Consider the following 18714-nt stretch of genomic DNA (forward strand, 5'->3'; position numbering starts at 1 on the left):
GGGGAATAGGTGGGGCGGTTCGGGAAGGCTGCACCTTCCTAGTACCTCAGCCGATGGGGAAAGGCAGAAGCCAACATGCAGCTGGGAGCCCAGGATAAAAGGAGGCTGCGCCCTCCAAAACCTTGAGAGAGAAAACCCTGAGGGCATGTGCCACTGTGCACTCTTCCTTTATTCGAATAAAGTCACAGGACTTCTCTGTCTCCTTTAGAGACACTGGCTTTTCACGGTGTCGCTTTTTCGTGGAAGATGGGAACTTGTCCAGATCTTTCCACGGTCTGGGAACGGCACACTGCAAAGGAAGCTGGAGGTGCACCTAACTCAGTTTCAATGATCAGCTCCCTTCAACACTGGCCGGCACCAGGCAATTGACTGGGTTCCCGAGACTGTCCGGGAGACAGATGAGTCCATGAAGAGTCAACAGGAAAGGACCACCGAAAATCTCACCGGTGAGTTCAGTGGGATCTTCGGGAAGTAGAACATGGCAGAACGCCCAGAGGGGGCAGTAAAAGAAAGCCAATAAAAGGTCTCAACTATAGGGATGACGATCCCGAAATACTTCCGAAGGCACCTTGAGGTACTGTTGAGATGGTTTGCACATTTTCCCAGAGATAGTTAAGGACACGGACGCCCAGAGGGAGCAGTAAGGGAAAGTCGAGAAACCGTCTCGGCAACAGGGGACGGATGGTGTTGGTTTGGGAAATGATTGGTTAAAGGGGAATGTAGAGGAGTATGTTTAAGGCAAATAGTAATGGGAGAATACGTGATAAGGAAAGAAAAGAGAAATAGTAAGGATCGGGGTGTTCGCCGCCTTATCTGCAAAACCTGAAACCTAATACAGGGCCGGCTGCAGGTCCTTTGTATTCCCGGCTTCCAAGATCATGAAAACAGGGAGGTATTGTTCCTACACCCCCACCCTTCCTCGAGTCGTTATGAAGCCAGGCTGGAGAATCTGGGTTTGCCGACTTACTATTCTGGACTTAAGGGGATTTCTCTATGGTGACTGTCCAGACCAGGTGCGAAAGTGCAGGACCGGCGGCACGGGCTGGGCACCCGTGGTGGAGGTGCGGCACCGAGCTGGGGCTACGGGGTAGCCGTGGTCTCAGCGCCGGGCGGTGCCTGATGCCGTCACACCGCGGGCTCCTCACTCAGCCCCGCGGACCCCGAGGGGCGGGACGGGCCCGGCCCGGCCGAGACTTCCGCACCCGCGCACCGCCGCCCGACGGGAGGCGCGCCCCGCCCTCGGACTGCGCTTCCCGGCGAGCCCCGCACGCGGCCGCGCCTCGGCAGCCGCAGGAGCGCACAAAGGGTACGGCCATTGCGTACCCGCCCCTCCCGCTCCACGGCCCGCCCCGGCCGCGCTCCCACCCCGCGCTCCAGCTGCGCGCTTCGCGCTTCCGCCTCGCGTTCCCATGGCGCTGAAGCGGATACAAAAAGTGAGTGGGCCCGAGCCATGGGAGGGAGCGGAAAGGGTTCCCTGCCCTGGGGTAGTCGCCGGGGCTGGTCCCCCTGTTACCGGGGCTTGAGGCGGCGGCCGGACCGGGCTCAGCGAGACGTGTCGCGGCGGCTGTTGCCGTGCGCTCTCTTTGCCGGGACTCGTCCTTCCCTCGCCGGCAGCCGGGGAAGAAGAGCGCTGTGAGGCGGAGAAGGAGGGGACTCTTGTCGGCCGCCTCACGGCTTCGGGACTCCTTGAAGGCCCCGCACTCGGAGTCGGTGCTTTAAGGCGCCGTCCGTGCACCCGCAGCGATGCTCCGAGCGCCGTGCGGGAGCGGGGAAAGCCGAGGTGCTAACGGGGAGCCTTAAGAAGAGGCGCAGGGACAACATCAGTTCGCGGTACCGATGTGCGTAGCTGGTCCGCACTGGTGCTCAGGCTGTCGCCTGGGTTAAGAAGTGCTCTCACACAGTTCTTGGTGTGAACTTTGAACGTATCCCGGTTGTAGTGTTTCGGGCTGATACTTGTAAATGGCCTGGTTCAAGTTGTGAGTTGCTAGTTTCCTTTTGTTTGGCACGGCTGAGCTGTTCGCTGTGCAGGACAGACAGGGTATCGTGGCCAGCACGGGAGGGGAGTCAAGGTTAGTGCTTTGGCCTTGGAACAGAACCCGTGGTGTTTGCCTGCTGTTGATGTATCATGTTTAGGTGGCATTGGTGCCATCCTGAGTATGTGGCGGTGCTATTATTTCTTGTGCAAAATTCCCTTTTGCTGTCAGAAGCCATTGATACTGCAGAAATTGGATTCTATAGTGACTGATTAACCCCAGACAGATTTGGGATACCCTACAGCAGGTACCAGTTTATTTGGATGGATTTCTACCAGTTGCTGGTAGTCTTGTCTCATGCTGCAAAGCTTATGCCTTTACATGTAGTGCAATTACAGGACAATTTTGTTCCTTTATATCACGTATTTGTGAATGTTGCATTTGACCATTATATCAAATATTAACAAATAACTACAGTGGTTTTCTCTAGCAATAACTTTGTTGTGCTTTTACATACTCTAGGAATGGTTTGCCCTTTGTGCCATTTTAATTTTCCACCTCTTCTTGAACGTCTCCTTACTCTTAACGTTTCAAGAAAAGGATTGTTCTGAATACCATCTCTTTCCAATTCTTGTTCAGCCTCTTTCTGCTGAGGTAAATAAAGGGGAAAGTCTGGTAATCTAGTATTTTTGAGATGGAGTGGTGGTTTGAGGCTTTCCAAATGAGGTCCTGCTAGAATAGGATTATTCTTCATACTTTTATCATGTTCCCTGTGTAACTTTTCTTTCTGCTTTAGTGATGTTTTTACATATTGGAAAGCCACAATTTTCTTTAATATTTAAGAACTTTGATAGACATGGAATTATAGTTAGACTTTTTATGTAGTATCTTTCATTCTGGTAGCCTTACTAAATTCTGTTTCTACTTTTTCAAAACAAAGCTATGCTTTCCAGCTTGCTGACTGCGAGGTGCTATGACATTTCTTTGTTGTACTATAACTTCTACCTGAAACATGAAGAGACACTGGGTAAGGATCTCCAAGAAGAGTTGAGATTAAATTCAGAACTAGTTACCACTTGCTTCTAGTTTGCTGCAGAAATCATCACTGCTGGGTTTTTTTGTTTTGTTTTGTTTTTTTGGGGGTTTTTTTGTTTTTGTTTTTTTTCATTAACTACCCTTGTCATTCTCTTCTGCCTTTCCAGGAAAAGAAAAAAAATTCTTCTAGAGGGATTTGGCTAGCAGCCTATCTCTCGAGAAGTAGAAGAGGAAAGAGAATGGCAAGGAAATAGGTTTGTTTCAAATTGAAAGTTAAAATGGAGAAGTTTGAAAAGACAAGCTATTTTGATGTCACTGTAATGCATAAATTTTTTCCTGAAAATCATGGAACTGGAAGTTTAATGGTAGATGAAATGTATTTCTGTGTTGGTGTGTTTCTCATGTTTCAAACTGGCTGTAAAGGTTAATAGGTATGTTGTATCCCAAGGACAGTAAGGGATAAAATGTGGAATAGAGGGAATGCTGTGGTTTTACAGAGTGCCTAGAAGAATTCTTTGGAGAGCAAAGCACTGTCAGCAAACACAGTGGTATTGCTCAGGAGCTCATCAGTCTAGACATACTGTCTGAAGTCAAGATTGGGTGGGTTTAGGATGGTTGGGAATTGTGCTTAAACGAAGCCAAGGGATTTTGCTGGCAAGGTTCAGTGTTTGTTCACAGTAACTTTGATAATTTGTTCAGTGTGACAACACCTACGAAGGAAGTAAAGCTATAGTATGTAAACCTGTTTGTAAGAATATTTTTGTCATGCTGGTTGTGACTCTGATTTCTAAATAATACTGCCACTGGGATCTGTGTCATTGCATCCTACCTTTGGTTGATCGTCTTCAAGGGACTCCTTAAAGGAGGATAACACATGGACTTCCAAGACTGTAGTCTAGTTGCAGAAAGACATATTGTGCTTGGGAGCTTTCTTAAAAAATGGGCAGCTGAGTAACCAGTGAAGAATGTGATCACTGCACATGGATGTATGTTGATTTTAGTCCTGTGGGTGGAAGAGCAGTGAGGACATGAAGCCCTGCTCTGCCAGCAGAGCTGTCATTAGTGTTTCCATGACAAACTCATCTCCGAGCTCTTCAGAGAGTTTAGGTCACGGGATTCTTACTCATCGTAAGCTGGGGATCCTGTGTTCATGTACCTTGAGTGCTTTGCTTTGCCATTGTATGAGAGAGGCACTGAATTTCTACACGGCCGAAAAAATTCGGTTACGCTGTGTGTGATGTTCCTTGAGGCAGTGAAAGAAGAATACATTTCTGTGGGCATTGTAAATTCCAGATGTTGCAAATTATGAAAGCAAAACAAATAGTGTAGGTTTTAGTTGAGAAGGAATACTGTGCAAAGAGGCCTTGATCCTTGCCTCCTCTGGAAAGTGAGATACCATGACATTTGTGAAAGGTAGAAAATAATTCAGTCTGTCAGGTTCAGCAAAATAGTGTGTAGGTCTCAGTTTTGCCCATCTGTCTTCTGCAGAACCATTTTTCTGGGGTTCCTGTACCAAATTCTTTGTTCATATATCTAATTTGCAGAGTTTGCCATCCTGTTAGTTCTGTATCACAGCTGAGATTGTTTTCATCATAGGTCCTGTATCTGGGTGCTCCTTCACTGTTAGTGGGAGGTGGATGTACTTATTAATGCTCAGACTGTCTCGTGTATACTTTTGTTACAGGCATAAAAAATTAAGACTTAGAGATTTTAGAAGACATGTTGAAACCAGAAAGGAGGAGATAGATTTGAGCACTGCTTTAAGAATAGCTATTGGTTTTTTATTTTATTGATACATAGTGCTTGATTGTTTTTATTTTTCCTACAACACAGTAAGAATAGAAGCATTCAGACATTTAGTTGTTTCAATGAACTGTGTGTATCTGTGGTTCAGTATGTGTTTCATAAATGCATGGGCTAACAGGATATACTAACTTGAAAAGTTACGTTAGACATAACTTTTGTGATTGTAAATTGACTCAAATAAAAATCATTGATATTTGTGGTTTAGAATTTGACTTTAAACCTGCAGTCTTTACATGGTAATTGACATAACAAGGAAACTTTTTTGGCTCTAACATGTAATGTGTGAAGTTGCTTTCAAAACCTCAGCTGTGTTACTGCAAATTTTAGCATCATTTTTTTTGCATTAAAACAAATGTATGGGAATAGAATATTTATTACTGACTAACCATTATAGCAGTAAATCTTATTATAAATATGTGCTCTATATTTAACAGTTTTGTGAAGAACCAGAGAATTCTTTAACTAGTCTTAAGTATGATCACTGTGGGGTTTTATGACAAATGGTTCCAAGCACCAGTGTACACATGGAATTGGTAGGAAATGAGTCTGTGGTCTGCGATGCATTTTGTGCAAGACATTAAGAACACAACTGACAAATGTAAATCTTTAAATAATAGTGTGGAGAAAGGTTGTGGTTTTGTGTTGTTTGGAGAATGAAAATAGTTTTCAGTGATGCTGTCTGCAGTTTATTTTGGTCTTCAGATAATCTGTAGTCTTTTTTTCTGAATTTTTTTTTAGACTGATAAAAGACCTGTTTAGAACTTCTATGCTGAGAACATTTATTTTCTTGTCACCAAACCTTGTCACCTTGTCCTTTACAATGTTGTTCCAATAGCTTTTTGGGAGAGAAGCCTGGATGCTAATCAAGCATCTAAGTGTTAAATTGGCCTTGCAAACTTCATACTTTTATGAAATACGTTCTGTATTATTCTTTGACCATAGGTATTAGTCTGCACATTCAGAAATACCTCAGTTTATAGCTTACCACAACCTGTTTTTACAGGTGTTAAACTTGACTTTTTGCTTCGTGCTGTCGACAGGGCTGTTCAGAAGTGTGTGTAGCGTAAGGGAAGTTGATAATTTGGAGGTCTTGCCCATTTCCAGTAGTGTGTTAACCATCAGTATTCTATTCTACCCTTTAATGTTTTAAATGAGAGGAATAGAAGATTGATTCCTACCACTGTTCCCAGCTTAGGTATTTTTCTCCATGCCTGTTTATCCTGGCTGTACTGGGATAGTGTGGCATGTGTTGTAGCTCTTGAGAGGTGCTTTTATGCTGTCACATTCACCAGTGTTTGAAATAATTCATACTTCTGATGCATCTGTTGCAGACAGAATTTTTGGTTTGTGTATTCTTATAAGGGATGTTGCACCAGTGTACATTGTAATTTATAGTACTGACTTTCTCTTTTGAAAATGGATCTGCACTGCTTTGAGCTACAGACCCAGTTTGCCAGCTTATGTACATACGTCTTGCACCAGCATTTTCTATACCAGTGTATAAAAGTCTTTGTGCAGACCCTTGAAGTGGCCAGACCTGCATCATGCAGCTATATGGTAATAATCCACAAAGCTTGGACAAAGCTGCTGTAACCAATTAACTTAAAATTAACAGGGGAATCTCTAGTGTTGACTGTGTAGTGCCTCGCATGCAGTTATCTTACACTTCTTGATGAGGTTTCAACACATTAAGCTTTAAGAATCTTCAGTCTTGTCCCTTAACAAAGCAAAATTTTGGCCTTCTTCTAAAGATCATCTGTGCTTTGTATAAAGAATTCTTATATTCAACATCTCATTCTTTTGTGAATATGTAAAGTCATGAAGTTTTTCTACATGTATTTAGAGGATCCTCACTTCTGTTCTGCAATGTTCAGTTCTGGGCACTGTCAGGTCAGTCTGATTCAGGGACATATGAGTATCTTCTTGCCCCTTTTCAGAAGGTGTAGGAAAGCTGGAAGCCTAAATCTTACAGCTCTCCAGATATTTTTGCTTTGATTCTAAAGCTTAAACTGCATAATCAGCAATATAAATCTGAATACTTCTTCATTTTTATCACAGCTTGATCTGAATTTCTGTATGTAAAGATTCAAACTGTTCATACAGTTGGATCAGGTTACCACTTGTATTTTTAAACCACATTAGCTTCTCATATGGATGCAAAATGTAGCTTTAATTTGCTCTACTGATTTTGAATTTTGATCTGGCTTTATATTTCGTAGCTGGAGAAGCTCTCCAAATATATTTGTGAACGTTGCTCTCATTTGGTGAAGTTGATTGAAAAGAACCTTTTCTTCATTGTTGTTAGGAAATATTAATAACAGGGGTTTATAATTGTGGGTCTCATCAATATATGATTAAAAATATTTGCTGGGTTTTTAAAATCATGAACAGATGTCAGTGCCTTTTTAGCCTGAACAAATTGAAACATATACCCGAGGAGCATTCCCCAGTTCTGTCAGTTCTTAAGTACATGTGTACATATGAAAGAAAACAAATCTGTGTGGTTTGGGGGTATGAAAAGATCTTGATGAATAAATCTAGCAACAAAAGCACTGCTACAGACTTGTGTCTCTAAGTGGTTGCCTGCTAGTTCCTAGATGCATATGGAATGTTTGCACATACTTTAGAGACTTTCTGAAAAGTTTAAGCTGCATATTTTTCCAGTTACTGCCTTGAATTCAGTAGTCAGTAATGATCATTATAAAATGCATGATTGTTAGTTTGAGTTCTCTGTTTTGGTGCTGTAATGAAGCTGTTGGGTTTTGGTTGGGTTGTTTTAGTGCATGTACAAGACTTAATTTTCTCTTATTAGGTTAGATCATGAGGTGCAAATTAGAGAAGACAGTGCCTGTGAGAGCTCTGCTGCTGGTCATGTTTGTCTCTGGTGACGGCTGGAAACTTGAGATTTGTTGAATCCCTGTGTGTACTGGCAGTACCTTGGCTTTGCATAAATAGCTGGTTCTCTGAATCACTCCTTAATGAAATTTGAATCCTCTGATTAAAATGGGAACTGCACTTCTAACGTGCCTTTATTACTTAAAGTCTAGCCCAGAGTGTTGTTTCTGGATCAGCATACTGTCTCACCTCTAGAATAAAGTTAAAGTGGAGAAAAGTAATGCCAGTTGACAACCTGAGCTATTTCAGTATAGGAGAAAGTGACCCTTGCTTTAAATCACAGGAATTGTGAGAAGTGACTACAGAGCAGTAACAAGATAGGGTGCAGTGCTTTTCTTTGATTTCAGGGCCAAGAGTGGACCTATAAGTCTGGCTGAATTTAGTTGTCAGATCCATGGTAAATTGAGTTGAAATATTGACTGGATGTTGTAAATGGAAAAATATATCAACAGTAGTTGAGAAGTGCAGATTTTTAACCCTTCAAATTCTATGTCAGGCTTGATCACATTAAGTACACCAATTCTACACTTGAGTTAAACATAGCTCCATTTGACACCTTGCTTTTTTAGGTAGTTGCCTTGACTAATGTGTTTTGGGTGTTACTCCTTAAAGTAAACTCACCGACCTGCTTATGTCTATTGTCAGAATGTGCATGTTTTGAGTAAGGAATTGAGTTACTTACAAACAGTGATTGAACACACGTCTTTCAACTTACTTCAAAGGAAGTACTTGCATATAGTCATTAAAGTTCCTACAGCACAGTTTCTATCAGCCTGGAATTGGAAGAAGTTGTTTGTCCTTAGTACAGTAAAAGTTCAGACATCAAATGGAGGATATTGAATTAAATGAGGAAAATGAACTAACATTACTACCTGTCTTGTTTTCTGTTTGAAATAACGATGAAAAATCAGATGAAAAACTGAGCTGGTTTTGTGAAATCACATAGTGATTTTAAATGATTTGGGACTGTGTGGACTCCTGCATGAGAAATAATTCAGCTGACCATCAAAAACTCCTCTGAGTGCTAAAGTTTCAACTTGGGAGTTTTTTAGTATTCATTAAAAAAAAAAAAAGTTATGCAGGGAATTGAATCAGAGTACAATAAGTAAGGTTTTAGAGCTGATATTTTTCCTTTGGTTTCCAGTTTAGTTAGGACCCTTTATATTATGTTCATGCATAATCTCCAGGCAGGCTCTAAACACTTTATGAGCCAGTTTAGCTCAGCTGATGTCCATAGACTAGGATGATACAGCTACTTTTGTAAAATCAAAAGCTAAGGGAACATCAGATTAGCACCTAACTAAATTAAACTGAATTTACAGACTAATCAATAAACCCTTTTTACTTGTTTTGTCTCCTTCAAGTATATTGAACTTACTGAGAACTTGGTTGCAACTCTTACATTCTTACAGGTATTAATTTCTGGCACAGTGTTAGCTGCAGGCTATCTGGCAAAAAAACTCAGTTTCAATTCAATTTCAGCTTCAATCTCAAATGTTGATTGTTTTATCAAAAAACCATAAAAATGCCCACAGGTTTATAATAAAATTGGTTTGTGTTCCCACTTTTGAAGGGATGATACCAAATGTTATGGATTTTCATGTATTTCAAGTATTTCTGTGTTTCTTGCAGGAACTAAGTGATCTGCAGCGAGATCCACCAGCCCACTGTTCTGCTGGACCTGTGGGAGATGACTGTAAGCTCTTCCTAGTGCATTCAGTACCTTTCAGTTCTAAAAAGGCTTAGAAAATCTCTAATTGTTCTATCTTTTTACCTTTCAGTGTTTCATTGGCAAGCAACTATTATGGGACCTGTAAGTATAAGAATCATACCCCTTAAAATGCAAGCCCTTGCTTCTTTTTTTGTTATGGAAGGACTCATTTGGCTTTCTGTAAACACGGCAGCCACGTTTAGCTGTGCTAAAAACGTTTAGCTATAGCTTAAAACTTCAGGGTTTTATTGGTGTTCTTAGTACTCTGGTACCAGCTGCTCTCTGTAAATGCTCAAAAATATCTCTTGTTCATGAAGTTAGAGGTGCTTAATTAGTCACCTTGTGGTGTCTGAGCCAGTGATGTGGGCTGCAAAGCAAAGAGCATGCTTTTCATAGATGGTCAGATCAGTTCTGGAAGATTCATCCATCTGAAAGGAGGAGGAGCAGGTGAAATCTAGTATTAAAGTTGTAAACAGGAGTGGAGTTGCAGAGGACTGTTAGATGGAGCTTATTTTATTTGATAGCTGTGGTGTGGCTCTGACAAAAGCATGTGGCTTTTGCAAACTGCAGGCCAGCAGTGGGGTGCTTTTGTTGGCTTTTGTGCAAGAAAAGTGCTTTCCTTGAGTTGAAGAAATTATGACTCTTGTGAAGGTAATGATGTAAGTAATAACAAAAAAGCTTAAAACCAGAAAGTTTTGAAGGAAAATTGAGAAGTGTTTTACCAAGAAAAATGGTAAAGAGCAACATGAACTGATGGAAGGTGTGCTTATTAATATCTTGGTAAAAAGTTTGTATTTCTAGTCTTTTCCTTTTGGATTTAATAATTTGGAAAGAAGAGTCTCTAGTTTGGAGAGTGAGCTGAGTCACTGAGGTGACATTTTGAAATAATACTCAATCCAACAAGATGCAGCATTAAATTGTGAAGAAAAGTGGAAATGTGTCTGCTTTGAGAGTAATTCTCAACATTTGAGAGTAATTTTCAGCACAGTTGTTCTGAAGCAGCAGCCACTAATTTACTGGTGGTGTGCTGGAGTCTGTTGTCCAACTTGTCCATGGTCCAGCAGCAACTGTTTTCTGTAGTACACTAATGCTTTTACCCTTTTGCTTGAACAACAAGCATGTTGGTATGTTCTTCCACATACCAAGGCCTTCTGACTCTTGCCCTCTTGCACTGCCAAAGGGTGAATGGCAGAGTGGCAGTGAAGAGTTAACAAAAGCTTGTGTGCTGGTTGCCACCAATAACAGTCTCTGTCCTGAATGACTCTGATGACATGACTAAAGGAAATACTGCCACATAAATTTTGGCTTAAATTCCATTTTCTTCTCCAGCTTGCAGTTCAGCTTTCATATTCTGTAGTGGAAAATATTATTTTCTTTGCTTTAAGTTCCTCAAATGTCTCTAGTTAAGGATAAGAATGAGCATCTCTTGCCAACCTTTCTCAGCCATATCTGATGAGATACAGGAACAGAAAACTTCAGATACTAATCCTTTATCTTGATAAGAGAACAATTCAGGGATGAAATTTCTGTATGTTTCCTGATGACCCAAGGGAAGCACAGGACTAAAACCTACCTTCAGAATTCACTTTGTGTGTGGAAGTAGGGTAACCTCTTCTGCCTATGGGTATCATCAATTTGTTTTATATACCTTGCTCATAAAACATAGTGACTTCACTTTGCCTTCTTTATGACACTGAACTTGTCTCATCTTCAGCTTACTTTAACTTTGAAAAATCCATTTAGTATGCAAGCAAGAGGTTCCTTTCAAACCTAAATTGGAAGTACAGTGGCAATCATCTGAGGTCACCTAATGCTGATTTAGTATGACAGTATATAACCTGTATATACTCTGCAGCTCTCTCTGCACTTTGAGCATGTAAGGCAGCATAGCTTAGTGTAGATCATTTGTGGTGTTGCCTCTTACAGTCATATAGTCATCTATAAGACTGTTTATTTCCAAGGTAAAGGATTTACTTAAAACCAGTCTGACTTTCCTTTCATAAGAAAACCCAAAAACTTGATCTTCAGCTTTGCTGCAACTGAGTTCCTACATGGTTGTTGTAAACTTACCATGTAATAAGAGTAGTTTTCTTCTTTCTCTTAACCAGAAATGGCAGAACTGCTCTCCATCACTCAGCATCAAGACTTTCCAGCTTACCTTTTTAGTTAATAAAAAATGAAAGTTCTTTAACATTACTACAATGAAATTATTTCAATCTGTTAACTTTCTAACTATTAACTGGACATAAACCTGTGCACATGTTGTCTGACAAAATGCATGTTCACGGGTTTGTACAGTTCATAACGATGTTGCGTGTTTTAAAACTCCCTGATATCCTCATGGTGAACTGAATTATGTTGGAAAATCCCCCTCTTTGCATCTGCAAAGAGAAACCACTTCTTAGGGTAAGTATGTTTGTAGCTTAAGAATGGAGGAAGATCAGAGCAGCTGTGGTTGTGCACGGAGGCAGGATCTGGAGGACCTGCTCTGGTTTTGGTATTCCCTTCATGCAGTGAAGCTATTGATCTCCCTCTCTTTTTCTCCCCAGAAGGGCAGTGCTTGGTAACTGTGTTGTGCTGCTGCAGCAGTAGCCACAGTTGGTTCTGCTGTAACTCTGCATGCTAGTGGGAGAGTTCAATTCATTCTGTGCTTTCCCAGTTTATGTCCCATAGTGGGCTATGTAGTGGGAAAAAAATGAATTTTATCTAGGAGAAGGGAAGCTTCCAAACAGCCGAAATATATTAATGTTTTATTTATTTTATTTTTTTCTCCTCAGCCTGATAGTGCATATCAAGGGGGAGTATTTTTTCTCACAGTACACTTTCCAACAGACTATCCTTTCAAACCACCAAAGGTAAGTCCTTTCTTTTAAGGAAAGAAAGTTTTTTGGTGAAAGTTTATTCTTTGAGGCTTAATTTTGGAAGTTAAGCCAGAAAGGTGAGCAATAGTATACGTGTTCATCATGGATGCAGGTAAGACTGTGAAAAAATTGTGTTGGCAGATCTGATATGACTGGAAAGGAAGGGATGATGTTAAGGATTCCAAATGTAATAACCCTAATCTGATGTTATTTGTGTTTTATTTATTGTTTATTACAGATTGCTTTTACAACAAAAATCTATCACCCAAACATAAACAGTAATGGGAGTATTTGTCTTGATATCTTGAGATCACAGTGGTCACCAGCTCTGACTGTTTCTAAAGGTAAACTCACTGATTTCATAATGCATTTATGAAGCTGCATACACTGCCATAGCACTTTTTTGTGTATTATTGCACTGTTTTAAAGGTAGCAGTGGGAACTCATTTATCCTGCATGTTTCAGAAGAGGCAAATTCCATTGGAATTCTTGTTATGATCCAAGATACTGGGATCCAAGTTTATTGAAAGTGTCACATTACAAAAAAAAATGTGTGCACAGCAAAGAAATAACCTAAACCAAAATGAGTAAGATAATAATGTACAATTAGCATGAAATGTGATAGCTGACTGTGTGTGCTGAATGGAGGAGAAACTGATAAGCAGGGCTTCAAAATCACAACATGGAAGTAAATGTGAAACCCTGATACTGGCATTGTGTGAGCTTACATGATTGCCTGTTGATGACTCTTCGGGTTGCCAGAGCATCCTTGTGTGGACTAAGATCTTAATTACACTTTATTTTAAAACGAGATCATTTTTTCTGGTTTGCATTGCTTTGTAAGATGAATGTTTTAAAATGTAGCTCCTTTCACAGTCATCAGTAGAAGATCTATTAAAATACTCTCCTCCAGTAAAACTTGAATACTTACAGTGTTCAGTGAATTTTCCAAAATTGACTTAACAGTTAAGCAGTTCTTTTGTTGCAGGCATTTTGTTTCACTTCAAAAACTGCTTAAAATGTGGGTGCTGTTGTTTCTCCTCACTAATCTTCAAAATGCTAAGGCATGCTTAGTCATATTACAGAAATTTCTCCTGTGACTTAAAAGGTCAAGCTGTATCACATCTTCTGTACTTGGGAGCTCTCTAAGCTGTGTGCCAAAGTGTCATTGCATTGGGTGTACAAGCAAAGAAAAAATTGTGTGTCTTAGTCCAATGGAAATTGCTCTTTGCAAGTCCAGTTGCTGTACCTCCCTGGAAAGACAACTCCTCATGCTTACAGACCTGCATAGTAATCTCACAAGCCACATAAAATCTGAGTCTAGTACTGTTTCCTGAAGTCACTGCTAAAGATATCAATTACTCTTATGTGTAATTGGTATAATTTTTTTCCCATAATTCTGTTGTTTTATAGCTATCCAAAAGTTGTCTTGTTTCTAGTTATAAAGAAATTAATATTGGCATCTGCAACTGAAAACCCACAACATTTTTAGATCTTCAGCATTTTTCTATCTTTTTACTTGTTGAGCACTTCTTTGGTTATAAAGTGAGTGGTCTGCTGGTCTCGTGTTCAGATATTATGTGCTTTTAATCTGCTTACATATTACGTATTTCATAAACTGGAAATTAGCTCAGTGACTCAAGGAAGTTTCTCCTTTCTTTGACTGAAATCAAAAGTTTACAGCATATTATAGTACCTCTGGCCATGTGTGTGAGCATGTATCCTAACCTGATTTTCTAATATTACTGGTACTTGAAATAAGTCAGTATTGAAGTGGCTGAACTTTCTACTCCTGAAAATAGGTGGGGGCTCTTGAGCTGTTAACTCAAGATAAAGCAGGGGGAAAAATATATTCTACAGTTGATTCTTACAGTAGCATGAGGTTCCCTTTCACAACATACTTAGAACTGTGTACTTTTGTATGCATATTAGTTTTGGCTATAAAAATAGAAATTGCCTGAAAAATACAACTTGAAAATGTTGGGGAAAAATATCAAACCTTGGTTCAATACCAGGAAATTAATATGAAATTGTAAGTGAATACCTATATTTAATGGTGATGAAGTAGTTCCCAAAATGGAAGTCATGCTTAGGTAAAATGTTCTCATGACTGAGATGATAACTGCCAGCACCAAAGGGGAAAAGGTCATGCACAAATAGACTACTGCATGGCAATGTAATAATATTAGTTACCTTAACTGCAGATGGAAAGCTTAGTTTGAGCAAATATCTGTATGTACCTGTGTAGTTTGGCTAATGTTCCTAAGCTAGATGTGAGAGAGAGAATCAATACCAAAGGTACAGGTTCATGGTGGCAAATTCCCTGGGCTTGTGTCAGGTGTTTACTTAGGCCCTAGGAAAATGATGCTGTGTAAACATTCCTAGACAGAACTGTTAAATGACAGCTTAATACTGTTCTTTTTCCAATCCCCTCCTACAACCTTCCTTCAGTGTACTGGAATGTATTAAAGGATTATAGAAATAAAGCAAACTAACTTGTTTAATCTAGTGTCTCTTTTATTTAGTTTTATTGTCCATATGCTCCTTACTTTGTGATCCTAATCCAGATGATCCTTTAGTACCAGATATTGCACAGATCTACAAGTCAGACAAGGAAAAGTGAGTATAACATACATAATTTTGTGTGTGGGTACTTGCAGATGGCTATCTGCTGTGCACCTTCAATATTAATTTTTGCAATACTCTTTTCCTGGATTTCTACAGCATTAGCTCTTTAAATATTGAGAACAGCAATGGCAAGTAGAAATCTGTAGGCATACACAGCTGTTGGTAACTAATTTTTCTGTACTTCTTTTGTACCTTCATGCTTTTGTGTAACATCTTAGATCTACTGCATGAAAAATTATTTTCCCAAATATGAGTTATTTGTCACTACTGCAATCCTCTGGTTGTAAAACCTGTACAGAATATGTTTTGACTTTTGATTAGCTGACTGAGTTGTTTGGTACCTATTTTTTAGTGTTGAGCCATTGAAGACTTCTTTCAGTGGCCTGTGGCTCATCACATGTCACAGATTCAGGAAGATTTGAGTATTGCTTTTACCTTGAGCAGTAGACAGCAAAGGAGTGATACAGAAGTTGCATGGACACCTGTGGGCTAGTATTTCTCTGCCTAGACTAAGAATTATTAAAATGGAATCTCACAGATCAATGTCTGGTGTAATCAAATCCTGTAACTTCTGAGGTGCTTGAATGCTGTAGCTCATTTTGCAAAGTAGATAGTGTTCAAGTTGAGGATGTTGTGCATCAGCTTCTCCCCATTTGTGGCTCAACTTTTTTTGACCCACCTACTTACTAGTGATTTCAGCTGTTGTGCCTCCTGTTTTGAAGGAAGTGGATGAGGGATGGTTTTCTATCTCCAAATCTCAAAAGTGAATCATTGCTAGGGAAAGTGAGAAAATGCATAGACTTGACTACAGCTTTATCTTCTTATGATCACCTATTAACTTTTTCTTTGATTTATCTTGGATGTAGGAAATTAAAGATATGGCTGGTTCCCCTTGAACATTTGATTAGCATATCCTTAAGAAGAAAACCAATTAGTATATGAGTTGCTATACTGGTCTTAAGAAAAAGAGTTAAAAAGTTGACAGCATTTTTATCTGGATGACTCAAGAAAGTGAATCCAGTCTGAGGAGTAGAATGTAGCAAATGTAAGGACCAGAGGGGAAGCTATCAACTCTAAGGACATTTTACCCTTGGGATTATGGAATTACAACATAATCAGTTTCATACCAGAAGGAAAATACCCAAGACTTAAAACCTATTAAAAAATGCTTTTCAGAAAATTTTCTTTTTGAGTTCTGAAATGCAGCCAGCAGTGCAGAATGGAGAATAAAATCCCAGTTAATTATACTGAATTTTATTGAACTAAAATGTGTAAGCCTTGCTAGACTCTTAAAAGCATATGCCTTTAGGAGTAATTGACAGCAAATTCCTGTTGAGGTGCAAATAAGGGAACCAGTTGTGATACACAAATGAAGGATGCGGAGCAATTTAATGCAAATCTGTGAAGTTTGGTTTGAGTCTGAATAGCTCTGATAGGTGAGCTTAGAAACTGAATGTGTAGTGGATATATACCTGGCTTTTAGACTGCTTTAATGTTCTTTGCCTCTGCTCAGAGGTGAAAAGCTCAATAACAACTGTATTAAGTAAACATGTGGCCATTGCAATGTATCACTAACAGCTCTTCACTGTAATGCCTTCTTTCTGCACGTACAGATACAACAGACATGCAAGAGAATGGACTCAGAAATATGCAATGTAAACTTTTGAAGACATTTTCATATACCACAGAGTACTGTAAATTCTAGGTTTTTTCAAAGTTACAAGGAAATGGAGCACAGTTTATGGCTTCATTGTGGCACCCCTTGAATTTTTTTTCACCCATCCAAGTGTGTTTCTGGAACAAGAGAGAACAAACTTCCAAAAATAACCTTATGACTTTGATGAGAATATTTATCATCTTTGTATGCTTTGCAGAAGACATTTATTATAGTTTTTAAGAGTTGGACACCTGCATAATTCAGTTGTAAATCAACTAAATTGTTTTTGAAAAGAGCTGTTTTCATGTGATGAATACTGTATGTGTCATTGAAGTATATTGTCTGTTTCGTGTGTTCAAGTTTCTTTTTGTTAGTTCTCTTATATAATTTGTATTTTTTACTGTATAGACTATTTTAATTACAGTGTAAGTCATTTCATTTTAGACTTGCTTATGCACAATATTGACTAGATACAACTGCTAATAGTGAAAGTAATTGGAGAATCTCACCCATTAGAATATTCTGAAGACTGACTGCAGACTTCTAAAACATAAAATGGTCTTTGCACTGTACATCTTTGTATGCTGATTATGGAGAAACACTTGGTTTTGATTCTGTTGCATACTTGACTTAATTTTATCACGATGTGAACTAATTGCACTGGTATGTAGAAAGATAGGTAACTTTTGTTGCTATTCACAACTGATTTTTGACGTGTGGGCAACATAATACTCTCACAGAGCTTTTACAAATCCAGATGTAGCCTTTTCCATATAAATAAAATACATTTTCTACTTTCTTTGTCTGGTTTTGTATCTTAACTCATGCATATCCTTAAAGTACTTGTTCTAACATTCTAACAGAGAATCGCCAGTAGCTGTGTCTTTATAGACAGAATGTCCAACAAAGCCATGCATCATGTACTGCTTAGAACTGGATTCAGTTGATCTTTACACTAGATCTAGCCTGGTGGATTTAGCATACTCTGCTTTTGTAGCCTGGATAGCTGTTACTGTGGTCGATTGTAAAGAGGCAGGAAGGGCCTTTGTATGGGTTCCACAGCGAGATTTATTTCAGCCACACGCCTGGATAGCCCAGGGTCAGAGGCAAAGGAAAAGGCAAAGCTGGTGGTGAGGGTCCAGGTTCAAGTACATGGGTGTTTGGGCTGGGGAGAGAATCAGTGACCAGGGGACAGGCACAAAGGTGGGGACACAGGGTGGGAGTGACTGAAAGACCAACCCAGGGAATAGAACAGGGCACGCTGGCATTTGCCTCTTGTGTCTCCTGAACTAGGGCATGCCATGCTACACCAATGTTCATCTGTGGAGGAGGTAATCACAGGAGTCTGTTAAGGTGGTGTATTTGCAATACCAGAATGTTACAGTCAACTCCCACCTGAAAGTAACTTCTCCATTAACTTGCACTTTAGTTGCTTCAGACTCTGTGTGTGGAAAACCAGTAGTGCTGGAGAGGGGTAATCTGTTCTTAAAATGTAGCTCAAAAGCAGAAAAACTCTTGATTTTCTACCATTCATTCTTCTTGGTAATTTGAAAATTAAAGATAACAAAATGTTTGTATCTTGCACATGACTTTCAGTTGGGAAATTTGTCATCATAAAATAAATTTTTAATATGGAAGATATATTTTATGATTTGGGTTTTTTTGTTGTTTTTTATTTGAACATGCATCAAACTGGAATGTGGGGTATGGGTGGTTAAGCATGCACAGTAGGAGCTTTTATTCCTACCAGTGGAATATAAACTTCATGTTTGCTGATTTACTGACCTTAAGTGGGTCACATATGGGAAAATGTCATTTCTGTGCTAGTTTTATCTGTGATATAATGGTGACATTTGAAACAGCAGCTTGATTGAGAGTGGTTGTAATAATCTTAAAGTGTTCCTGTTCACTACATTTTGCAAGCTGAATAAAGAGATTCTTTTGTTACTGGGTGCTTCATTATATTTGAACTAGGGCAATGTAGCTAGGAAGGCAAAGACATCCTTTGCACTTCTTGCTCAAATTATTGTAGAAAACTGACCATCAGAATGTGTTCATAGTTTTTATTTTGTCTAGGTAAAAATAGTCTTCTCTTTGTACTTAAATTTTTGGAAGATCTGTACTGAACTGTGTGAAATCAGAAGTTTG

General features: G+C 39.5%; 1 protein-coding gene across 1 annotated transcript; it reads left to right on the top strand.

Annotated features, from left to right (window-relative positions):
- The first annotated feature begins 1372 nt into the window (after positions 1-1372).
- UBE2D1 (ubiquitin conjugating enzyme E2 D1) lies at positions 1373-17365 on the top strand. The gene is made up of 7 exons (XM_062496269.1): positions 1373-1433; positions 9342-9405; positions 9491-9522; positions 12198-12275; positions 12520-12625; positions 14807-14900; positions 16523-17365. The coding sequence occupies exons 1-7, from the start codon at positions 1410-1412 to the stop codon at positions 16566-16568; spliced, it is 444 nt and encodes a 147-aa protein (XP_062352253.1). The 5' UTR covers positions 1373-1409; the 3' UTR covers positions 16569-17365.
- The last annotated feature ends 1349 nt before the right edge of the window (positions 17366-18714 follow it).

Source organism: Cinclus cinclus, chromosome 7 (assembly GCF_963662255.1).
Source record: "Cinclus cinclus chromosome 7, bCinCin1.1, whole genome shotgun sequence".
Classification (NCBI taxonomy): domain Eukaryota; kingdom Metazoa; phylum Chordata; class Aves; order Passeriformes; family Cinclidae; genus Cinclus; species Cinclus cinclus.

What these genes read in the sequence shown, in the direction of transcription:
- UBE2D1 (XM_062496269.1), top strand. Translation starts at nt 1,410, where the DNA reads ATGGCGCTGAAGCGGATACAAAAA. An exon ending in ATCCTTTCAAACCACCAAAG is followed by an intron (nt 12,276 to 12,519) that starts GTAAGTCCTTTC and finishes TGTTTATTACAG; the next exon opens with ATTGCTTTTACAACAAAAAT. An exon ending in TACAAGTCAGACAAGGAAAA is followed by an intron (nt 14,901 to 16,522) that starts GTGAGTATAACA and finishes CTGCACGTACAG; the next exon opens with ATACAACAGACATGCAAGAG.